General features: G+C 46.7%; 1 protein-coding gene across 2 annotated transcripts in view; it reads right to left on the reverse strand.

Annotated features, from left to right (window-relative positions):
* NEK1 (NIMA related kinase 1) overlaps positions 1-21,761 on the reverse strand; it is a 1,277,786-nt gene that overhangs the window by 1,186,591 nt on the left and 69,434 nt on the right. For both annotated transcript variants that reach the window (XM_085641815.1, XM_085641814.1), the window contains exon 2: positions 16,976-17,072. In XM_085641815.1, the coding sequence (XP_085497941.1) occupies positions 16,976-17,072 (97 nt within the window). The remainder of the gene's footprint in view (positions 1-16,975; positions 17,073-21,761) is intronic.

Consider the following 21,761-nt stretch of genomic DNA (forward strand, 5'->3'; position numbering starts at 1 on the left):
TTATACTCTACTGCACTGCTTATACACTCCCTTCTTAAAGCACATTATAAACCTTTATACACTTTTTATATACATTATCTTTCTGCTTTGGAGTCTCACCACTTTCATTTTCCAATTCCCTTAATGCATTTTGTTGTAGGATTGTGGCATTTAATTGTGGGGAATTTTGTTGAATTCACACTTATATTTGCTCTATTTTTGCACATTTCTCATGTTCCATATGTATTTGCTGGTTTGCAGTTTCAAGAATCTACATTTATATAATATTTTATTCACAGTGTGTTATGCCGATTGTTAGACCTGTCAGCCCTTTGGGTGGTCCCTCCTCATCATTATTTATTTTGTCCCACTTTTGCCTCAAACCCTGTTAGTATTTTTCCTTTTTGGGAACCACCAGACTTTTTCGTATTGATGCAGATTCAGGGAGCCATTTTATCTACCCCTGGAACTTCTGTCTGAGGGCCTGGAGCACAAAATGGTGGCCACCCATTGTCACCTGTGACATCACTGAAACCTACTAGAACCTTCTGCAACATTCTGGAACCCTGTGACAGTTGGAGGCGGTTTGGAATGTTGGGAAGCTAAGCCAGAGTTGACAGTCGGAGTTGGCAGTTGGCACCTGACTGGTGAAGAGAGAGCAGCAGAAACCTGAAGGAGGAAGGAGTGAGGCAGCAGGGGTGGAAACTTGTGCCTGGAGTGGGGTCCATAAACCCACCCTTGATACTAGTCCCTACTGACTGAGCCCAGCCTGGAGCCCTGTGTGGGAGAAAGCAAGAAAAACCATCTTAAGGACCTGGACAGCAGGAACAGGCCTTAAAAGTAAAGAACAGCAAGTACCTGACCTGGTTACTGGTAACTACCTGAAGTCCGACGTCGAGAAGCCTAGAGACCTGGAGCCCGAGGTGGAGAAGCGGCGCTGACTGGAAAGCAGACGTCGTACCCGGAGCCGCCAGAGGTCGAGAGAGGGCGCCGACGGAGGTCGTGGAGAGTACCAGAGGTCGTGGAGGAAGACACCTGAGGTCGAGTGTGCGGCGTCGACGGGGGAGTGAAGTCCGCCCTCCGGAGTCGCCGGAGACCGAGATGAAGTGTGCCGGAGGTCGGGAGTGGAGATCGCACTCCGGAGTCGCCGGAACCTGAAGAGAATCGTGCCGGAGGTCGGGAGTGGAGGTCGCACTCCGGAGTCGCCGGAACCTGAGGAAAGGAGCACCGGAGGTCGGGAGTGGAGATCGCACTCCGGAGCCGTCGGAAGTCGACATCGAGCCAAGCCTGCCCGACGTCATCGAACAGGAGGTCGACATCGAGCCGAGGCCGCCGACATCGAACCGGAGCCGCCCGAAGTCGACACCGAGCCAAGACTGCCCGACGTCATCGAACCGGAGGTCGACATCGAGCCGAGGCCGCCGACATCGAACCGGAACCGCCTACCGGCGTCGTCAAGAACGGTCATTGCGCCGAGGCCGCCGACATCGAACCGGAGCCGCCTCACGGCGTCGACACGACTCCAGCGGCGTCGGAGCTTCATAAAAAGGGCAGTAAGTGGAATAGAGGGCGCCTAAGGCCCTGTGGAGCCCTGAGAGACTATCCTAGGGGCTAGAGAGGTGCTGGAACCAGCTTGATTGTGCCAGGGGTGAGCTGAGACTAATACAGAGGGGTTGTGTAGTGTGGGAGAGCCAGATCTCTAGATTCCCCCTTGATCTACCTCAGTTTAGGCCTCAGCCTTGTCCAAGCCAGGGAGTATACCCCTCAGGCCATCCAAATCTCTACAAGCTGGGATTGGGTCAAATCACCCCATAGTACCTCAGGAATGTGAACTGATTTTCAAGTGTCACTGTTGGCTTTTATTATTTATTGAGAGCACTGTATTTATTGTATTCATCCTATTTATTGCCTCACAGTATTTATTGTTTCACAGTATTTATTGTCGCACAATATTTATTGTCTCGCAGTATTTATTGCCTCATAATATTTAATTGCCTGTTATGTAATGCACTTAAATTTATGCCTTGATTATTTATGATCTACCTTATTTATTGAATCGTTAGGATAGTATTTATTTGACGTACCCTTCCACAGGAAAAGCCTTGTGTACTGTGATTGTATTATTATTTATTTAATCAGCAACTAAGAGAAAAGAAGATAAAGAGATATATTTTCAGTATAATTTTTAAGGTGTAGTGTCGTTTTTGGAACGGATGCACGCATGGTTATTGTGTGGGTATGGCGTATGCTTAACACGGTGCCTTCCTTCCCGCTCGAGCCAAGCTACCACAGCGTGTCTGGGAGAACACCACCACCACCCTTCCGGTGTGGGAGTGGGTTTTTCTAACATGATTGGTGTTCAGCGGCGGGATTGAGCTGTGCCTACGTATACTCGACAATAACTGTGGGTAGTCCATAGGCCTACACCTGGAGTTTTCTCAAAGCGGCCTTCCTAATTGTGAGTTTTTGTTTTTCCAAATTTACTTTGGTGGTGGGAGGAGGTATTATTAAAGGTACCCCCCTGCATTGCTTCTGTAAAAACCTGTCTTCTGTTCTGAGTGGGCAAAATTGAATTTGTCTTAGAAAATGTGGAAACCTATACTGTGGCCCAACTCAGGGAGTTTTGTCAGCGGGAGGGGGTGTATTGTCCCCCAGGAGCAAAGAAGGGTGCACTCCAAACCAGCTTACGGGCTTGGGGGGAGGCACGACGAGAAAGCAAGGCTGAGGAGGAGGACAGGGATAGAGAGCCCGACAGTGAGGGAGCTGGTTTGTACCAACCTGAGGTGGGGAACCTGTTAGCGGGGCCCAGGACACTTTCCTGGAAGGGCAGCAGTGCCTCTAGCGGTGGCTTGTCTGAAGTGGAGTTAACAGACCGGAGGGAGAAAAGACAGCTCACATGGGACTTAGCAAGGCTGGAGAAAGAGAAGGAGGAACAGAGGATGGCTCATGAGTTAAGGCTGAAAGAGATAGATCTTCAGATCCTGAGAGTTAGGGCACACCCTGTTCCTAATGGTGGCAGCAAAGACCAAGAGTTCACTAGGGAACCCAAACCCTACTTGCCGAAGGACATAGTAGCTAGCTATGGGGCGGGTGACGATATCGCCAAGTGGCTAGCGGCCTATGAGGTCTCGTTAAGGGCCCATGGGGTTCCAGAGAGGTACTGGGGAGGGGAATTGTACAAGTAGATGACTCCAGCTGGTAGGGATGCATTATTGGCCCTAGAGGAGGATGAGCAGACCCACTACCCCACCATGAAAGTGGCGCTCATAAGAAAGTTTGGACTAACACCCGAAAAGTACAGACAGAAGTTCCGGGGTAGTCACAAACTGGGCACACAGAATTGGGTGGACTTCCTGGACTATGCAAAGAAGGCACTAGAGGGTTGGATTCAGGGCAGTGAAGTGAGGAACTACGAGGGGTTGTTTGATTTAGTACTGAAGGAACACCTGCTCGAAAAATGTTTCCCTGAACTGCGTCAACACCTGGTGGATAGCAAGCTGACCAATCCCCGGAAGCTTGCTGAGGAGGCGGACATTTGGGCTAGTACCCGGGTGTCCACAAGGGGGACTGGAGGGGATACTCAAAAGGCCGGACAGGGCGCCCCCCAGAAGAAAGAGGGAGGGGAAAAAAAAAAAGGAGTTCTCCAAAGGCCCCCAAAATAATTTCCAAGGAAAGGGAACAGGATTCACCCCTAGGGCTAACCCACCCAGAAACCTTAATCCTGGCCAGAGTCAGCAGCCAAGGGTTGTCCATTGCTTCGAGTGCGGTGGCGTTGGACACTATAAGGGAGATGCGAAGTGCCCGAAACGACCACCCCCTCCCATTGGAGGAAAGACCCCCGGAGTAGCTAGTGCAGTGCTCGGGGAGGAGATGCCCTTAATTAAGGGAAGGGAGTGGGCGGGTGTCACTTTAGTGTCCCTGGGAGAACGGGAGATGGTTCCAAAGATCCAGGTGCCCGCAAATACCGTAAAGTATGGGCAGTGGGTCACCATCAACGGCCAAAGAGGGGAGGCTCTGAGAGACACAGGAGCCAGTATGACTATGGTACGTAGCCAACTGGTGTCTCCAGAGCAGGTAATTCCCGATGTACTCCACCCAGCCGCGATGGCTGACGGCAGAACAGGCCACTATCCAGTGGCCGAGGTTCCCTTTGAATGGGAGGGGGTTGCAGGTTCACTTCGAGTAGCCGTAAGCCCTGCCGTGCCAGTTGATTGTCTGCTGGGGAATGACATGGAGCACAATGCTTGGAAGGAGGTGGAATACCGGACTCATACTGAGATGCTGGGTACACCTAACTGGGCCTGTGTGAGCACAGGGTCCGCGACTACCCGGAGAGGGAGTTCGTTCAGGCTGGAGCCTGGAACAAAGGCCCAGCCAGCTGCCAGTCAAGGGAAGAACCGAGGTCAGGAGGAGCCTGCCTCGGCGTCCACACCCCGTAGGACGGATAGGCCACCGGAGGTGGTGGACCAGGAGTCTGCGGTGGGGGATGTTACCAAACTGGAGGACCTACCCATCCCGGCCGAGTGGCACGTGGAGGGAGGCCCAACCAGGGAGGAATTCTGCCAGGGCCAGAGGGAGTGCCCTACCCTTGAGGGGCTGAGGCGTCAGGCCAAAGCCCAGGCAGCAGGGAACGTTGAAGGGAACTACAGTGTTAACTGGGAGGATGGCCTCCTCTACAGTGAACCCAAGGCACCCCTACATGGATCGTCACGAGCCTTGGTAGTCCCTCAACGTTATCGAGCCTTCCTTCTGGAGTTGGCTCACGAGATCCCATTGGCAGGACACCTGGGGCAAGACAAGACCTTCGCCCGTCTTGTCCCACACTTTTATTGGCCTCAAATGAAAGTGTCGTCCGATACCTACTGCCGGACATGTGTGTCTTGCCAAGCCAGTGGGAAAACAGGGGTGAAGCTGAAAGCTCCCCTGGAACCACTTCCTGTCATTAGCACCCCCTTTGAAAGGGTGGGCATCGACATTGTGGGTCCGTTAGATCCGCCAACGTCAGCTGGTCACAGGTTTATCCTGGTTCTGGTGGATCATGCCACACGGTACCCAGAGGCAATACCTCGGAGGACCATAACAGCACCTGTTGTGGCTAGGGCCCTGATGGGAATCTTTACCCGAGTGGGTTTTCCCAAGGAAGTTGTGTCCGACAGGGGGACCAACTTCATGTCAGCGTACATGCGGGCGATGTGGAAGGAGTGTGGAGTGACATACCGGTTCACCACTCCTTACTCCTTACCACCCCCAGACCAATGGTCTGGTGGAGAGGTTCAACAAAACCTTGAAAGGCATGATCAGAAGTCTGCCTGAAAGCCTGCGGAGGAAATGGGACGTCCTCCTACCCTGTCTATTGTTTTCCTACAGGGAAGTGCCACAGAAGGGAGTGGGCTTCAGCCCCTTCGAGCTTCTGTATGGGCACCCTGTACGTGGACCTCTCAACCTGGTGAGAGACGGATGGGAAAGAACTCCCAGGAAGCTTCCCCAGGATGTGGTGAGCTACATGCTGGCCTTCCGGAGCCAAATGGCTAAGTTGTGGAAGCAAGCTTCTGACAACTTGGAAGCCAGCCAAGCAGTAATGAAGGCGTGGTATGACCACAATGCTCACCCGGTGGAGTTGGAGCCTGGCCAGAAGGTGTGGGTGATCGAACCGGGAGAGCTTAGCGCCCTCCAGGATCGCTGGTCAGGACCCTTTGAGGTGTTGGAGAAGAAGGGTAAGGCTACCTACTTGGTGGATCTTAAAACCCCTCGTCAGCCCCTACGGGTGCTGCATGCCAACCGCCTCAAACCCCACCACGAGAGGCCCAAAGTCATCTTCATGATGGTGACTGAAGGAGGAGAGGACGTGGAAAGCGAGCCTCTCCCAGATTTATTTGCGTCTCAAGAGAAGGATGGGTCGGTGGAGGGAGTGATTCTCTCCCCCTCCCTAACTCCTGAACAGCAAGAGGACTGCCGCCAGGTCCTGGGACAGTACTCTTCGTTGTTCTCCCTTGTTCCGGCTAGGACTCACCTGTGCGTCCATGATGTGGACACAGGAGACAGCCCACCTGTGAAGTTCAAGATCTACCGGATGTCAGACAAGGTGAAGGCCAGCATTCACAGTGAAGTCACTAAGATGCTGGAGCTAGGAGTAATCGAACCTTCCAGCAGCCCCTGGTCCAGTCCGGTGGTGTTAGTACCAAAAGCCGCACCACCGGGTGGCCAACCGGAACTGAGGTTCTGTGTGGACTACCGGGGACTGAATTCAGTAACCAAAACTGATGCTCATCCGATCCTTAGGGCGGATGAATTGATTGACCGGCTGGGAGCTGCCCAATATCTAAGTACCTTTGACCTTACTTCTGGGTACTGGCAGATCTCTCTGACTGATGGAGCAAGGGAAAGGTCAGCCTTCTCCACGCCCAATGGCCACTACCAGTTCTGTGTGATGCCCTTTGGGCTCAAGAACGCACCTGCCACGTTTCAGCGCCTGGTAAACCAGATCCTCACCGGAATGGAGAGTTTCTCTGCTGCTTATCTGGATGACATAGCCGTCTTCAGTAACAGCTGGGAGGATCACTTGCGTCACCTGCAAGCTGTTCTCCAGGCCCTGAGACAAGCTGGATTGACGATCAAGGCCAGCAAGTGCCAGATCGGGCAGGGGTCGGTAGTGTACCTTGGACACTTGGTGGGTAGGGGAGCGGTGCAACCCCTCCAGGCGAAGATCGAGGCTATCATGGCCTGGGAACCCCCCAAGACTCAGACTGAGGTCCGAGCTTTTCTGGGCCTCACGGGATATTACCGCCGCTTCGTGAAGGGGTACGGTACCATTGTAGCCCCCCTCACGGAGCTCACGTCCAAGAAACAACCTTGACGGGTAGTCTGGACGGAGGCTTGTCAGCAGGCCTTTGTGAGACTGAAGAAAGCCATGTGCGAGGCCCCGGTCTGAAGGGCCCCAGACTTTTCCAAGGAGTTCATTGTCCAGACGGATGCATCAGAACATGGCATTGGGGCAGTGTTATCGCAACTCAATGAAGAGGGTCTGGATCAACCCGTGGTCTTCCTATCCCGGAGACTACTTCCCAGGGAACAGAAGTGGAGTGCAATAGAGCGTGAAGCCTTTGCAGTGGTATGGGCTCTGAAGAAGTTGCGGCCATACCTGTTTGGCTCGCACTTCCTAGTTCAGACCGACCACAGACCCCTTTGTTGGCTGATGCAGATGAAGGGGGAGAATCCCAAGTTGTTGAGGTGGTCTATTTCCCTACAGGGAATGGACTTTCAGGAGGGAAAAACATCGGCCTGGAGTGGACCACGCCAATGCAGACGGTCTCTCAAGGTATTTCCGCCTTAGTGATGAGAACTCCCAAGGGGTTGGGTAGCTCTCCCCACTTTCAGCTGGGGGGGGGACGCGTGTTAGACCTGTCAGCCCTTTGGGTGGTCCCTCCTCATCATTATTTATTTTGTCCCACTTTTGCCTCAAACCCTGTTAGTATTTTTCCTTTTTGGGAACCACCAGACTTTTTCGTATTGATGCAGATTCAGGGAGCCATTTTATCTACCCCTGGAACTTCTGTCTGAGGGCCTGGAGCACAAAATGGTGGCCACCCATTGTCACCTGTGACATCACTGGAACCTACTAGAACCTTCTGCAACATTCTGGAACCCTGTGACAGTTGGAGGCGGTTTGGAATGTTGGGAAGCTAAGCCAGAGTTGACAGTTGGAGTTGGCAGTTGGCACCTGACTGGTGAAGAGAGAGCAGCAGAAACCTGAAGGAGGAAGGAGTGAGGCAGCAGGGGTGGAAACTTGTGCCTGGAGTGGGGTCCATAAACCCACCCTTGATACTAGTCCCTACTGACTGAGCCCAGCCTGGAGCCCTGTGTGGGAGAAAGCAAGAAAAACCATCTTAAGGACCTGGACAGCAGGAACAGGCCTTAAAAGTAAAGAACAGCAAGTACCTGATCTGGTTACTGGTAACTACCTGAAGTCCGACGTCGAGAAGCCTAGAGACCTGGAGCCCGAGGTGGAGAAGCGGCGCTGACTGGAAAGCAGACGTCGTACCCGGAGCCGCCAGAGGTCGAGAGAGGGCGCCGACGGAGGTCGTGGAGAGTACCAGAGGTCGTGGAGGAAGACACCTGAGGTCGAGTGTGCGGCGTCGACGGGGGAGTGAAGTCCGCCCTCCGGAGTCGCCGGAGACCGAGGTGAAGTGTGCCGGAGGTCGGGAGTGGAGATCGCACTCCGGAGTCGCCGGAACCTGAAGAGAATCGTGCCGGAGGTCGGGAGTGGAGGTCGCACTCCGGAGTCGCCGGAACCTGAGGAAAGGAGCACCGGAGGTCAGGAGTGGAGATCGCACTCCGGAGCCGTCGGAAGTCGACATCGAGCCAAGCCTGCCCGACGTCATCGAACAGGAGGTCGACATCGAACCGGAGCCGCCCGAAGTCGACACCGAGCCAAGACTGCCCGACGTCATCGAACCGGAGGTCGACATCGAGCCGAGGCCGCCGACATCGAACCGGAACCGCCTACCGGCGTCGTCAAGAACTGTCATTGCGCCGAGGCCGCCGACATCGAACCGGAGCCGCCGCACGGCGTCGACACGACTCCAGCGGCGTCGGAGCTTCATAAAAAGGGCAGTAAGTGGAATAGAGGGCGCCTTAGGGCCTGTGGAGCCCTGAGAGACTATCCTAGGGGCTAGAGAGGTGCTGGAACCAGCTTGATTGTGCCAGGGGTGAGCTGAGACTAATACAGAGGGGTTGTGTAGTGTGGGAGAGCCAGATCTCTAGATTCCCCCTTGATCTACCTCTGTTTAGGCCTCAGCCTTGTCCAAGCCAGGGAGTATACCCCTCAGGCCATCCAAATCTCTACAAGCTGGGATTGGGTCAAATCACCCCATAGTACCTCAGGAATGTGAACTGATTTTTAAGTGTCACTGTTGGCTTTTATTATTTATTGAGAGCACTGTATTTATTGTATTCATCCTATTTATTACCTCACAGTATTTATTGTTTCACAGTATTTAATGTCGCACAATATTTATTGTCTCGCAGTATTTATTGCCTCATAATATTTAATTGCCCGTTATGTAATGCACTTATATTTATGCCTTGATTATTTATGATTTACCTTATTTATTGAATCGTTAAGATAGTATTTATTTGACGTACCCTTCCACAGGAAAAGCCTTGTGTACTGTGATTGTATTATTATTTATTTAATCAGCAACTAAGAGAAAAGAAGATAAAGAGATATATTTTCAGTATAATTTTTAAGGTGTAGTGTCGTTTTTGGAACGGATGCACGCATGGTTATTGTGTGGGTATGGCGTATGCTTAACACGGTGCCTTCCTTCCCGCTCGAGCCAAGCTACCACAGCGTGTCTGGGAGAACACCACCACCACCCTTCCGGTGTGGGAGTGGGTTTTTCTAACACCGATCTTTAGAATCATCAACTTGTATTAAAGGCATAATTTCCACATAAATAAATGGATTGAATTTCAAGGAGTTATGTAATCCAGTAAAGAGACAACAAATACTTTCTTACTTAGCTAGACTGAAATACAAATAGCATTGTTACACACATATTTGATGATCTAATTAAGAAATGAAAGAAAACCTGTGCAGGTGAAATGTACCACTCACCAGTTGTTAAATATTAAAATGATGAGGCTATCTTTTGCCAAAAATCCTTGAAACTGGATAAGTTATTTCAGGAAACTGATTCAGAGGGCAGCTGGATTTTAATGAATTTGAATCTTGATGGGATATTTTGGTATACACTGCTCTAATAACACATGTATTGTTTTGGGGAACAATTTCACCCAAGATGATGATTTAGCCAAATGACAAATTAATTCTGCGTGTGAGCTGAAAGCAATGCACAGATGACATTGTTGATGGACAATTTGGTGTTATATATCCCTAACATGATGCAGAAATGTTTGAGTCTTTAAACAGAGAGGGTTAGTTGATTCATGAAAGATTTTCAATGTTGATGTAAAGTACAGTCTGTCTTATTCTCCAGCTCATAATTCCCAGTCAAAATGTACTATGTTGTTTCTGAGTAAAAGCCTCAGGCCTTTTTTAATCAATGCAAAAATTAATGAAATTTTAATTTCTGACCATGCTTGAAAGATTATTTTTTTTCGTTGAAAGGTACAATTTGCAAATTAATTTTCTAATTAAGTCAATAATTGGCATGATTTTTCTGGGAGTATAATATGAGCCTCTTTCAATTCTACAACTGGGGGTTTATAATTAGGGCTTTTGGTTTTATGGTATTTGTTTTTTTAACATTTCCGTCTGTATTTATCCATATTATTTTTGGGGTCATCTTATTAGTATGTATCCATATTTAATTTGTGGTTTGAGAATAAGTGGAGTAAAAAAACAGTACATTTCCACATTTATTTAACTGATAAACATGCACTCATATGTTGATGCTTGTCGCATTTTAGCGAATTCAGACGTCAAATATAGCAAAACACTACACCTGCAGGTACATTTGAGCAATTACTACAAATATATTTTAATATATGCCTGTATTTAAAGATATCTTGACCTGCCTTTTAACTCCCCCTGCTCATCTGTTGTCTTGGAATTCCCAACAGACAGCATGGAAAGTACTCTTTAGAAGCACAATTGTCAGTATTTTTCCGCTTTAAAAAATAAAAAACAGACAGGAAACGCATGGTTTTCTGTCTGCATTTATCTGTAAAAACAGAGAACTGGGTGCCTAATATAATATAAATAATTTTGTAGTGATTAAGAAAAAAGATGAAGGAATCAGATGCGATTCTTAACAATTGTATTTTTTAAAACACGCATTTTATACCATGAATAGTAAAAAGTGCTTTGAACAACTTTAACAAGCAAAAATGGATTTAAACCAAAAACAAACTGGAAGTAGCCATGGGCTAATAATTAGATCAGATCTGGATAATGACTGACTAATTATTTCAAAATAAAAACAGCAGAAGTTTGATGCTGAACATTACCTATGAAGATGGCAGAAAATCATCATAAAGGCTAATAAGTTTCAAACTGATGTCCTAAACATGACTAGAATCTGTATAATGCTAATAATATACCCTTTGATATATTATTATTTTAAATCTATACCAATAGAGGCTCAACCCAAGGTTGATCTGACAGTCCTAGGAAAGAATATAAATCTCTAAGACGTTTATGTTGTATTGAGCAAACTTTGCTAGTACAAAGAACCTGGCACAAATAATTTAGAGGGTTTTTCTGTTAATTTTTTTTCTCACCATTTTCCAAACTTCTGATGCCCAAGTTAATATTATTGTATTATTATTTTAGTTTCTTTAGTAGAACTGAGGGATCTATTGCAGAAGGTATACTGTTCTCAATACCAAAAAAAGGATTGTGATCCCTCTTCCTGTAAAAATTATTCGGATTGCATGACATATGTGTAAATATTTACAACGCATACTGATAATTTTATACCGCACTTAATAGGGCAAGAACAGTCTGCCTTTTTTGTGAGTGTTAGATCAGTGATAACTGTACAATGCTTTTAAAGGCTATTCAACGGTCTCTAGAAGTAAATTATCAATGGAAACCATTACATTTGGTGCTGAAAAAGATTTTGATCAAGTGGGTGTGATTTTATGTTGAAGGCTCTGAAATGATACAGATCTGGGCCACAAATCTGTAATCTTAATCCTTCAAATATTTTTTTTCCATACTGATTTTGTTAATTTTCAATAGCGACATAGTACACTTCATAGCATTTTGTATACAGTACGTTATTTCTCAATACAGTTTTCCGCAGCAAGAATACAGTGGGTACAAGACAGATGTTACCAGAGTATCACTGCAGTTCTGGACTGCATCATTAGTGCAGCTGTAATGCATTAGTACAACTTACAAACAGCATAATGGGGGCAGGAGAGGAGTGTCGGGGGTCAGGTTTGACAGTCCCTAGTAGTGGCATTAGTCCATGGAGTTGATGCCCAGGTCAGCATTCTGCAAGAGGGGTAATAACACTGTCAAACAGGGCCAGTGCTGTGCTCTGGGTGGGCAGTCAACCAATCAAACAGCATTTGCAAAGCGCAACAATGTCCCCCAAGGGGTATCTGGGTGCTGTGCCTCCATCGAAGAGCAAGGTCTGGAGTCTCTTTCTGAAGTCTGCCAATGAGGAGGCTGTAGGGAAATGGAGGGGAAGGTCATTCTAGGTCTTGGAAGCAATGTAGGAAAAGGAGCGGCCGCTGCTGCAACAGATGAGGGGGTGTACGAGTGAGAGTGAAGACAAGCACAGGAGTCTAGCGGGTTGGTGAAAGTACATTAGATGGCTGATGTAGGCAGGTCTTAGGTCATGGAGGGCTTTGTAGGCTGCATGAGGATTTTGAACTGGCATCTCTTCTGAATGAGGAGCCAGTAGAGATCTCTCAGGTGGGGGGGGGGGGCATTTGGGTTTGTTTGGGGGAGTTCCAAGAGGAGTCTGGCTGCAGCATTCTATGTGGTCTGGAGACTTCAAGAAGCCTGGTGGAGATGCCAGCATGGAGGGGTTGCTGTAGTCGAGGCAGCTGGTGATGAGGCTTGAGTGGCGATCTTTCTGGTGTTGGTTGAGATCCATCATAAGATTCTTCAGAGCAAGCGAAGTGTGTGGAAGCAGGAGCAGGCGACTGCATTGACTTGTTTCATGGTCAGTTGGCTCGCAAGGATGATGTTGAGGTTCCGTACATGGTCGGTCAGTGTGCTTCTAGGTCCGAGATCTGCAGTCCACAAGCCAAGGTCCAATGCGGAGGTGTTATTGCCGAAGATCAGTACTTCAGGTTTGTTGATGTTGAGTTGGAGGCAGTTGTCTCTCATTTATTTGACTATGTTGGTCATGGCGTCACCATATTAATGTAGTTCCTTGGAAAAAATCCATGGAGGGGCAGCCTAAATGCAGGGATCCAGGCAGAAGGGAGGCCTTCTCACAGTGGGAGGTCATCATCAGAGATCAAGTCTTTAAGAGCCTAGACTAGTGCGACCGACAAATCTGTAAATGGGTATCTGAAGGGCCCACGCTTCTTCTCCCTGCGCAATGCTGTGTCCTCAGCGTGTGCCCAGTGTTGTAAGTCACAATACATAGTCTGAAGATGGCTGGGCACGCCAAGAGGAGAGCAAGATATAGGAATCTAGTGGCTACTTTAGCTCTCTGGGCCAGGGTTAGCCCTCCAAGGTCGATCACTCTCAGAGAGAGCTGCAGCAGCTGGTCTGTAATCGTTTTAAGGTAGATAGGACCCCTTGACCAGAAAGACTGTAGCCTTTTGCATTCCCACATCATGTAGGTCAAGTGGGCCGGCGCCTGTTTGCATTGAGGGTAGGTCGGGGAAAGACAGTACCTGAAATTTCTGAGGGGTTAAACATGCCTTGTGAAGGATTCATGTTTGAATACATTTCAAAAGTACGTTCCGAGGAATCTCTGAAGGATATCGGAGTGCAGCCTGCCATTCCCAATCGTTAAAGACTATGTGGAGATCAACCTCCCAGGCAGCCTGCAGCACGTTTAGGGGAGTACCAGCGTGCGTCCGGATGCCCTTCGATAACCATTCTGGGACCCCCACCGCCCCTCATATGCCACCCACTTATGACCAGCTGATAGATATTCCCACTACCTTATGGTGCCCAAAGAAGGAGAGAGGCTTCCACCTTATTCTAGACGTGTGCCCTTGTTTCCACCTCCAACCTCTGCTGTGAGGAAAACAACGTAATGTTTTTTTTAAATTACACACCATTCTACTTTTAAACAACAATTACAGAGAATAGTGCAGTGATTTTTTACAACTATGTTTAAAATAAACTATAGAAACAATTACAATCCAGCTCTTGCTACACTTTTAAATTCTTCAGCTACTTGGGGGTTAGTCAATAATATTATTTTAAATCAATGACAACACATTCCTGAATGCTAAAAGAAACAAGCACTGGCAAAATCAAACAGGTAAGACTTTAAATGTGCCAACACCCACAAACAACATTTGTGCATGCCTGTATTTACATGCATTAACATATTACAGCCAGATCCATAAGCTTAACCAATAGTTATTAATTTTTTTTAATGCGCAGGTGCACTTTCTCCAGACCCTCGACCCTTCTTTCTCTTTGCATGCTACTCGCGTAATGCAGTACAAGTGGCATTCAGCACAAAACAAATACAATCGTATGATTAACAGTGTAATGGCACAGAAGATACCCGCATTAATGTACTATAGATTTCACTTTAAAACAACACACTAATCAGGGAAAATTTGGTCAGATATGTTCTGCATTACAACTTTGTTTAACTCAATCACCGCTATGTAGCACTTCTTGCCACCACATAAAGGCACATAAAGTGTGAATACATCCTCCGTTCCACAGAAAAGCATTAAATGTACTTCAAAACTCTCGCCCAAGGTGACTTTTTTCCCTCTTGAGGTCATTGATTCTAGATGCAGACGAAGATGTAATGAGGTAAAATGTCAGCATTCATGATGACCAACACTCCATATACCACATCGCTGCCTGATGGGCTGCTCTAAAATTTGAAGGACAATTCCAGAAAACAGAGACTGAGGTGGGCTGACCCAAACCTCCTTTCTATAATTGTTTTTATGTATTGAATGGCAGGGCAACTTAAGATATCTTTTACACCAGGCCTAAAAATGGTGGGGAGGCTGGGGGAGACTGTTAACCTACACACAAAGTCTAAAAGAGGATCCACATGAATTTAGCTGCAGTGAATGCATCAGTAAAGAGTTAGAAATGGCAAGTTTGCTACTGTCAATTGAGAACCTTTAAAAATATCTACCAGAACGTGAGGCGTGTGTTTCTTTCGCTTGAAATCAGTTCATTAAGGATTTTAACAAAATAACATACAATACATTGCATGACACGTGTATTGATAACATATACCCACCACATTTACACACTGTGCTACATTTTAACAGAAGTCAACAACATTGTGTAGAGGGAAAGGGTGTACTAGAAGCAATGTGAGTGCACAAAGCCCTACCAAGGAGCTTTGTGAGTGGTTAAGCATGTCGTGGATCCAAAGAAAAAAATAGAACCACACAGTAAAACCGGTATGGGTAGGAGGTGCGGCTCATGCAGTGACCAACCTGGAGGGGTGGCTTGGCGCAGTAAAAGTGAAAGAGACGGTGCACTGTTACATGGAATGCATACAGGACTTGACATAAACCCTCCCAATTCTCAACCTCTATAGGAGAATGCTTGGATATTTGTTTCTGACTCAATATTCTCCAACAAAAAGAGATGATGCTGCAACCAAGAGTGAGAAAAGTGGCCCAACACTGAAAGTGAACACTCAGCAGCTGTACCAGGAAGGCTGTTGTAGATATTCAGTTCACCAAAGTGACTTGGATTGAGTCAAGCCTGACAATACTATTACCTGCCAGTGACATTTGCAATGTGGTCTCTTTGCACTGTCCTTCATCTATCAACCCCTGGTTGGAGTGCAGCCTCAAACAGAGTGTGGAATTTCGCACACCTACACATTGAGCATTCTTAGTCTCATATAAGCTTCAGTCAAACGCTCCTGAGACTGGATGCTTGAAGAAAACAGGGCCAATAAGTGCATATTGATAACCTATACAGATCACAGCCTATAGTAATTTCAAATAGTGGAAAGGGGCATTGGGAGTAACATGAGATATTTGTACATGTAGGAATAATGTTGAATTTCTGAAAGACCAAGTGAATGGAACAAAACTGTTACTTGCATGTGCATTCGGTTGCTGGCCAAAACCTACTTTATCACTTTACTACCTACTAAGCTGAAGTCCTTTCTGGACCATGTGGCAGTATTTATGTTTGGTTAGTATTAGGTTTTTAAGTACATGGTATATGGGTAACGAGAACGTAGTCAAAAGGCAAATGTTTGTCGCAATGGTGTTTAAATGGACATAAATGCAGGCCATCACTAGGCCTGGGCAGTGAACTCCACTCCATTCGTGAAAATTGCGGAATTTTCCACACTCCGTAGAGCACGTGGAGTTCCAAAAAACAACGCTTAGCGGAGCAGTTTTTTCCTCACTTAAGCTGGCCAACGTCAAGTTGCCAAGTGCGAGTGAGGAAAATCCACCTCACGCCGAAATTTCTGAACGCGGGTGGTCAGATTTCTCAACGCGGGTGGACCCGGATGGTCACGACCGTTCGCGTTCAGAAACCTTCCGTTCGCATTGAGGAAGCTGCAGCTCAAGTAGAAAATCTACGAGAGCGGCAGAAAAGAATTAGTGCCCTCTTGCGCTGCGCATGGTGCCCGTCGTGCTGATTTTACAGAGCGGGAAAAGGAGCCGGTGCTGAAAATCAACGCGAACAACATGACCAAACGCACTCCGCCGCTTGCGGAACTCCGCGTAGTGCTGCAGTATTTTTTTGGGCACTTTGCGGAGTTCCGCCTAGTGGAACTAAAACTCTACCCAGGCCTAGCCATCACCTTTAGTCCCTCTGGGGTAGCAGGTGCTTTAGAAATGGTATCAATAGATCACAATTTAGAAAACAGAATTTGAACATGCAGGAAGACTGCAATTTATATTTAACACTTACCTACCAGGCTGTGGCAACACATGCTCAGTGACTGCAAGGCATGGGAAATGAGACTGTGGACAATCACTGGCAGGTGGAACCAGTATCTCTGGCACGAGCAGCAGTAAAAACTGCCGGGCAAAAATAACGCTGGGGCGTAGCACAGAATCTTCTTCAGCAATAGAATAGTGGCAGGGAAATCAGCACACACATTGGTAGGGATGGCAGGAAATACTAAGCTTCATCAAAGACTCAGTCGGAGGGAAAGCCAGCAGCACACACTCAACAACAGAGCTCCTTCACCAGAAGAGCACACTTAGCGGCAGGAGGGGTGGCACATCAACACATATTTTTTGGGATTCAGCAAAACTTGTCATGTGAGAATTAATATTTATACAAAGTATAACAATAACTTGTACTATGCCTGATTAGAAATAAGTTGCAAATGTATTCTGACAAAACAGTTCCTAGTCAGGGCCTGACCTTCAAAGGACTCACGGTACTGTACAATGTTGGGGTGCTTCATGTTGGCCAACACAGCCACCTCACGCCGGGATTCCTGACGTTCCCTGCTTGGCATCTGAGAAAGAAAAAAAATGTTTGGAAGTAAATCCAAAGAGAGAAGTAGACAGGGAGTTATCAAAATAAGGTACAGGTCAAATGTAGTGTGGTGCAGCAGGGACAAAAGACATTGGTTCAACAGGTAAAGCAGCAACGTAAGGTACAGTATCAGGGGTAACAGTGCAGTAAGCACATTGTCAGCATGACAGAAGGTAGTAGGTGAAGAATAGGGGTAGATTGCGGGAAGTGCAGCATGGTGAGAATTAGAAATCTGAAGAGTTTGTGTGTTGGGCATAACATATACATCGCTTGGCTAGCAAAGCAAACAGGGCAGAGATTTTAGTTTCAAGACTGGTCATGGAAGCAACAGAGATAATGTGGGTGATATGCAAGTAGGGATGGTTGCAGTTAAGGCACCACAAAGCTCAGCTGACGCACCATGAGATACAAATGGTGCAGCAAATGGGGAAACAACTAAGTGGAGTTAAGTATGGGATGTTGCAGTACGAGCAGCAGGTAAAATATTGAGTGCAGCTGGAGAGTAAAAGAAGTGCTGGGTGAAGCAGGGATGACAAGTGTACCACACGAGCGAGGTGAACACAGAAAAACAAACAGTACAAAATGGAATGCTCAAATTAATCTCAGCCACTGGCAATTCCCCATGCCATATTCTAGTCCACAGTTTGTCCACTGTGCCACTCCAGGCAAAGACCAACTATATGCACATCATAGTTGGTCCTGCTCAAACAGTAACAGTCTATTCAGAACTACCAGGCCAGATTCCCTCTAAACAGAAACACATGCAACCTCAGAATGGTTTCAGCCTTGGTGGGCCTAATCAATGAGGTACATCTTGAGGTCTATGGCACAGTGAGTACAGGACTATGTCTGGGTATACCTGTCACACTTAGAAAGTCGCACATAAAACTCAAAAGAACGATTGAGGAATGTCCGAATTATTCTGAGGCAGTGGTAATGACTCCGGCCGTATTCCAGTCCATCGATCAAGATAAATACAGCTAGTACAGCACAGGGCACATTAGGTGTGGCACTGGAGATTAGAAACAAAAAGTAGGAGCATGTTGGACCAGAAAGAGCAGCAAATAGCTTACTATAGCAGCAGGAATTCTAGGTACAATAGAAGATTTGCTAGGTTATATTGGTGCAAATCTGGGTGCAGAGCTTGGCAAAGCAGAGTATACAGTCTTAGATACTGGGCAGTTGCTCCTGTGATGGCTACAGAAGGTACACGGTGGCATTAAAAAGTGTGGTTTATGGCGCTTGGCTGCAGTGCTGGGCATTATGTGTGTAAATTTAGAACAAGGCATAGTGCTTTGTGTTTTAAGAGTAGTTCATGGCAGGTAAAGAATGCGGCCAGTACAGAGTGTTAGACATGGTATGTCCTATGCAGGACAAAAACATAGCATGGACCAGTGCGCACACCACTTGATAGCAAAGAGCGACTGAACTCTGTGCCGCCTGTAGAACAAGAGCAATAGCTGCTTAGCTCTGAAAATAGGCTAAGGTGAATACAGAGGTACCGCAAAACACATACTGCGTGCAAATGGAACAGTGGCGGGTGCAGCTAGTGAAAACCCAAGCATGTGGGAGGGCATAGTAGGTTCAGTGGTGTAAGTAGTAGCTTTTTAGCAGGGTGTATTAGTTGCTATGCTGGTTCAATAAGTGCACTGCTTAGCACAATAAAAGAAAAGCTAAGCAGACACTGTCGAACAAAACAATGGTGCAAAAAGAGGAAACATACATTGCCATTGTTTGTGACTTGTGCTATACTTGGTGTTACAAAATCAGCACACAAAGTAATGTAGGTGTATCGGTCAATCTTTTAGTCACACAAACTGAAGCAGGGTACTAAGACCAAAGCAAAACCCTTCTTGCTAATGACACAATGCTCCTCTCCTAAACTAAAGATAGGCCCATGAAGACATCCTTCTCCCCCATTTCCATGACACAAAACTGAGCCAAGGCCAAGCAGCTAAGCACAGTGGAAGCGGAGCAGCACTAGCAAATCTAAGTTTTTGGTCTCAAGCTTCAAGCAAAGTCAGAGTTAGTGAAGTGGCTCTTCCGACATCAAATTCATACTGCCATCTGTGTCAACTTGCAAGATGGCTCAAATAAGTCATCACTCGCCTTTGAACTCCACTGTGATTTGCAGGTCCTAGCAAGGCCCGCTCAGTCTTCCATCCTTTGTAGGAATGTAAATTGAGTATTATGAGACTGGCTAATAAGAACACCTGTTGTTTAGAGCACTGAGAAAAAGGTAGAAGTATAAAATGAAGCACTACATAAAAATACATTACTGTTAATATTGGTATCACTACCACCATCATCTCATCCGCTCCATGTTATTAAAGCATGAGGTGAACAGTAGGAGTGTGAACCATGGGTGTTTGCTGGCACCACTACATAGTGGGGTGACAAAAACCACAAGAACATGGCCTTTGCATCCTCATCACTAGACACTAACAGAGCAGGTGGTCAGAAAGACTACATATATTTGCAGAAGAAATTCTTTACATCATGCATCATTTTCAGTCAGCGTAAATAATCTACTTCACAAATGTCGCATCTGTCATTTGTTTCTCAAGTACAATTTTTCGTTAGTTACATTCACCTTCTTTCTTATCGCCCTCAATTCTATTCTGTGCGTTTTCTACGGACCTCCCACCACTGTCAAAAGATATACATTTTTATCTGTCAGGCTCACCCTTGTCACTTTCTACATATTTGACTCTTTTATAACCTCTCTTCTGTCAATTCTGCCATAATTTCGACCCATATTTCTATATTTTCTTCTGCACTGTCATCTCTTCTGACTATGCTTAGTTGCGATTCTTCTTTAACCCACGCATTCCTAGGAGGACCCACTGGTTACAACCAATGTACAGCTAAAAGACGTTTTGCAAGCAAGGTCCTCAATAATGTAAATCTAGATCTCATTTTGCTTTTTTTGGATTGAGGTATTATGCTTGGCAAACAGTGCTTAATTGAGACTTCTAATTCAACATTTGTAACCCAACATCATTTAGTTGTCACCGTTACCCAGTAGTCTGTTAACATCCTGCATGTCCATGTCATGTTGAGGAAAGAAGTGTAACTCGTATACCATCTTGGGCAAGCCAAAGTGCGATCTGGGTAAATCCTTTTCAGTTTCACAGGTCTTAGATAAGTGCAATATAAAACATGTAAATGTATTAGTCTTAACCTCGGATTACTAGACACTTTCTTCACAAGAACAGATGTTGACCTCCATTAGCTATCAGTGAGAGGTTCCCGTTAGTCATTTTCTAACTGCTGCCTAATTTTCAAAGATGCCTTTTTCCTCTCTAACTTCAGGGTTTTATATATCTCGGAGACCAGCCTTTTACACTGTCCCATGCTTAGTATTGCGTTCAAGGTCTTTGATATCTATGGTGCATTGGGGAATTCACTCCAGATCCCCTGTGCTGTCCCAGATAATTTATCATATTGAATGAATTGGCCGAATCTTACTCCAGAAACATCCTGTGCCTCAGGGAAGGTATTAAAAATACCATTCGGATATATATCTCCTAGTGTTAAGCAGCCGCCTTCTCTCCAGCTCGCTATCGCTATATTATGTCCTATACGTTTGAATAAAGACCAAATCTTTAACTTGCGGGTTAAGGGGTGAGGCTAGGATCACCCGACAGTACACTATTGATCACCATTTCTCACACCTTTCCAGATTCGCTCTCACAAAGTATGGATAATGGTGCCGTATGTTACCTCACCTCATTAGTAACTCCTCCAAGGTTCCCCTCCCCAGTTGTCCTTTCCCCTCTCAGTCCACTTTTACCTATGTGCTGAAGCTACGTGGCCATATAATATAGCTCAAGCCTGGGAGTCCCAGCACACCTACCTTACAGTTCTTTTTCAACATTTGAATTTGAATTTAAAAGCATTTATTGAGCGCACTTATACCATGCGGTTTCATGGCGCTTTGGGTGGTGCAGAGGCCGTCGACAGTGGGAGGCTAGGCATTGTAGGCGCGCTCGAATAAAAAAGTTTTGAGGTCCTTCCGAAACTGTACATAGGAAGAAGATGTACGAAGGACAGCAGGAAGGGAATTCCAAAAGAGCGGGGCGAGAACAGCGAACTTTGCTCCGCCAGATTTCTGTTTCTTAAAGCGAGGAATGGCCAAAAGGGCCATGTGGGTGGAGCGAAGTTCTCGGCCTGGAAGATAGGATTTTATGGCAGAGCATATAAACTCAGGGGCGGTTCCCGACCTAGCCTGGAAAGTGAGGCAGCCAAGTTTAAAGAGGGCGCGCTCTCTCACCGGGAGCCAGTGCAATGCTTTGAGCAATGGAGTGGCTCGATGGTATTTGGGTAGGCCGTAGATCAAGCGGGCCGCTTGATTCTGTATAAGTTGCAAGCGATGAATAGCATAAGCAGGAGCCCCATTGTAAATAATGTTACCATAGTCAATTCGTGATAGTACCATGGCCAGCACAATGATCTTTAAAGCAGATAAGGAAAAGAAGCGGGAAACTTTCCTGATTATTCTTAGTGAGAAAAAGCAAGCAGAGACTACTGATCCAACATGTGAATGGACGGAAAGTTGTGAGTTTAGGAGAATCCCGAGTGTTTTGACTTTAGGGACAGGAAGAGGGGGAACACCAAGTGACAGGGGCCAATGAGAAGGGGCCCACGGACTGCAACCACCTCCGGT

Source organism: Triturus cristatus, chromosome 2_2 (genome assembly GCF_964204655.1).
Source record: "Triturus cristatus chromosome 2_2, aTriCri1.1, whole genome shotgun sequence".
In the NCBI taxonomy this organism is placed as follows: Eukaryota; Metazoa; Chordata; class Amphibia; order Caudata; family Salamandridae; genus Triturus; species Triturus cristatus.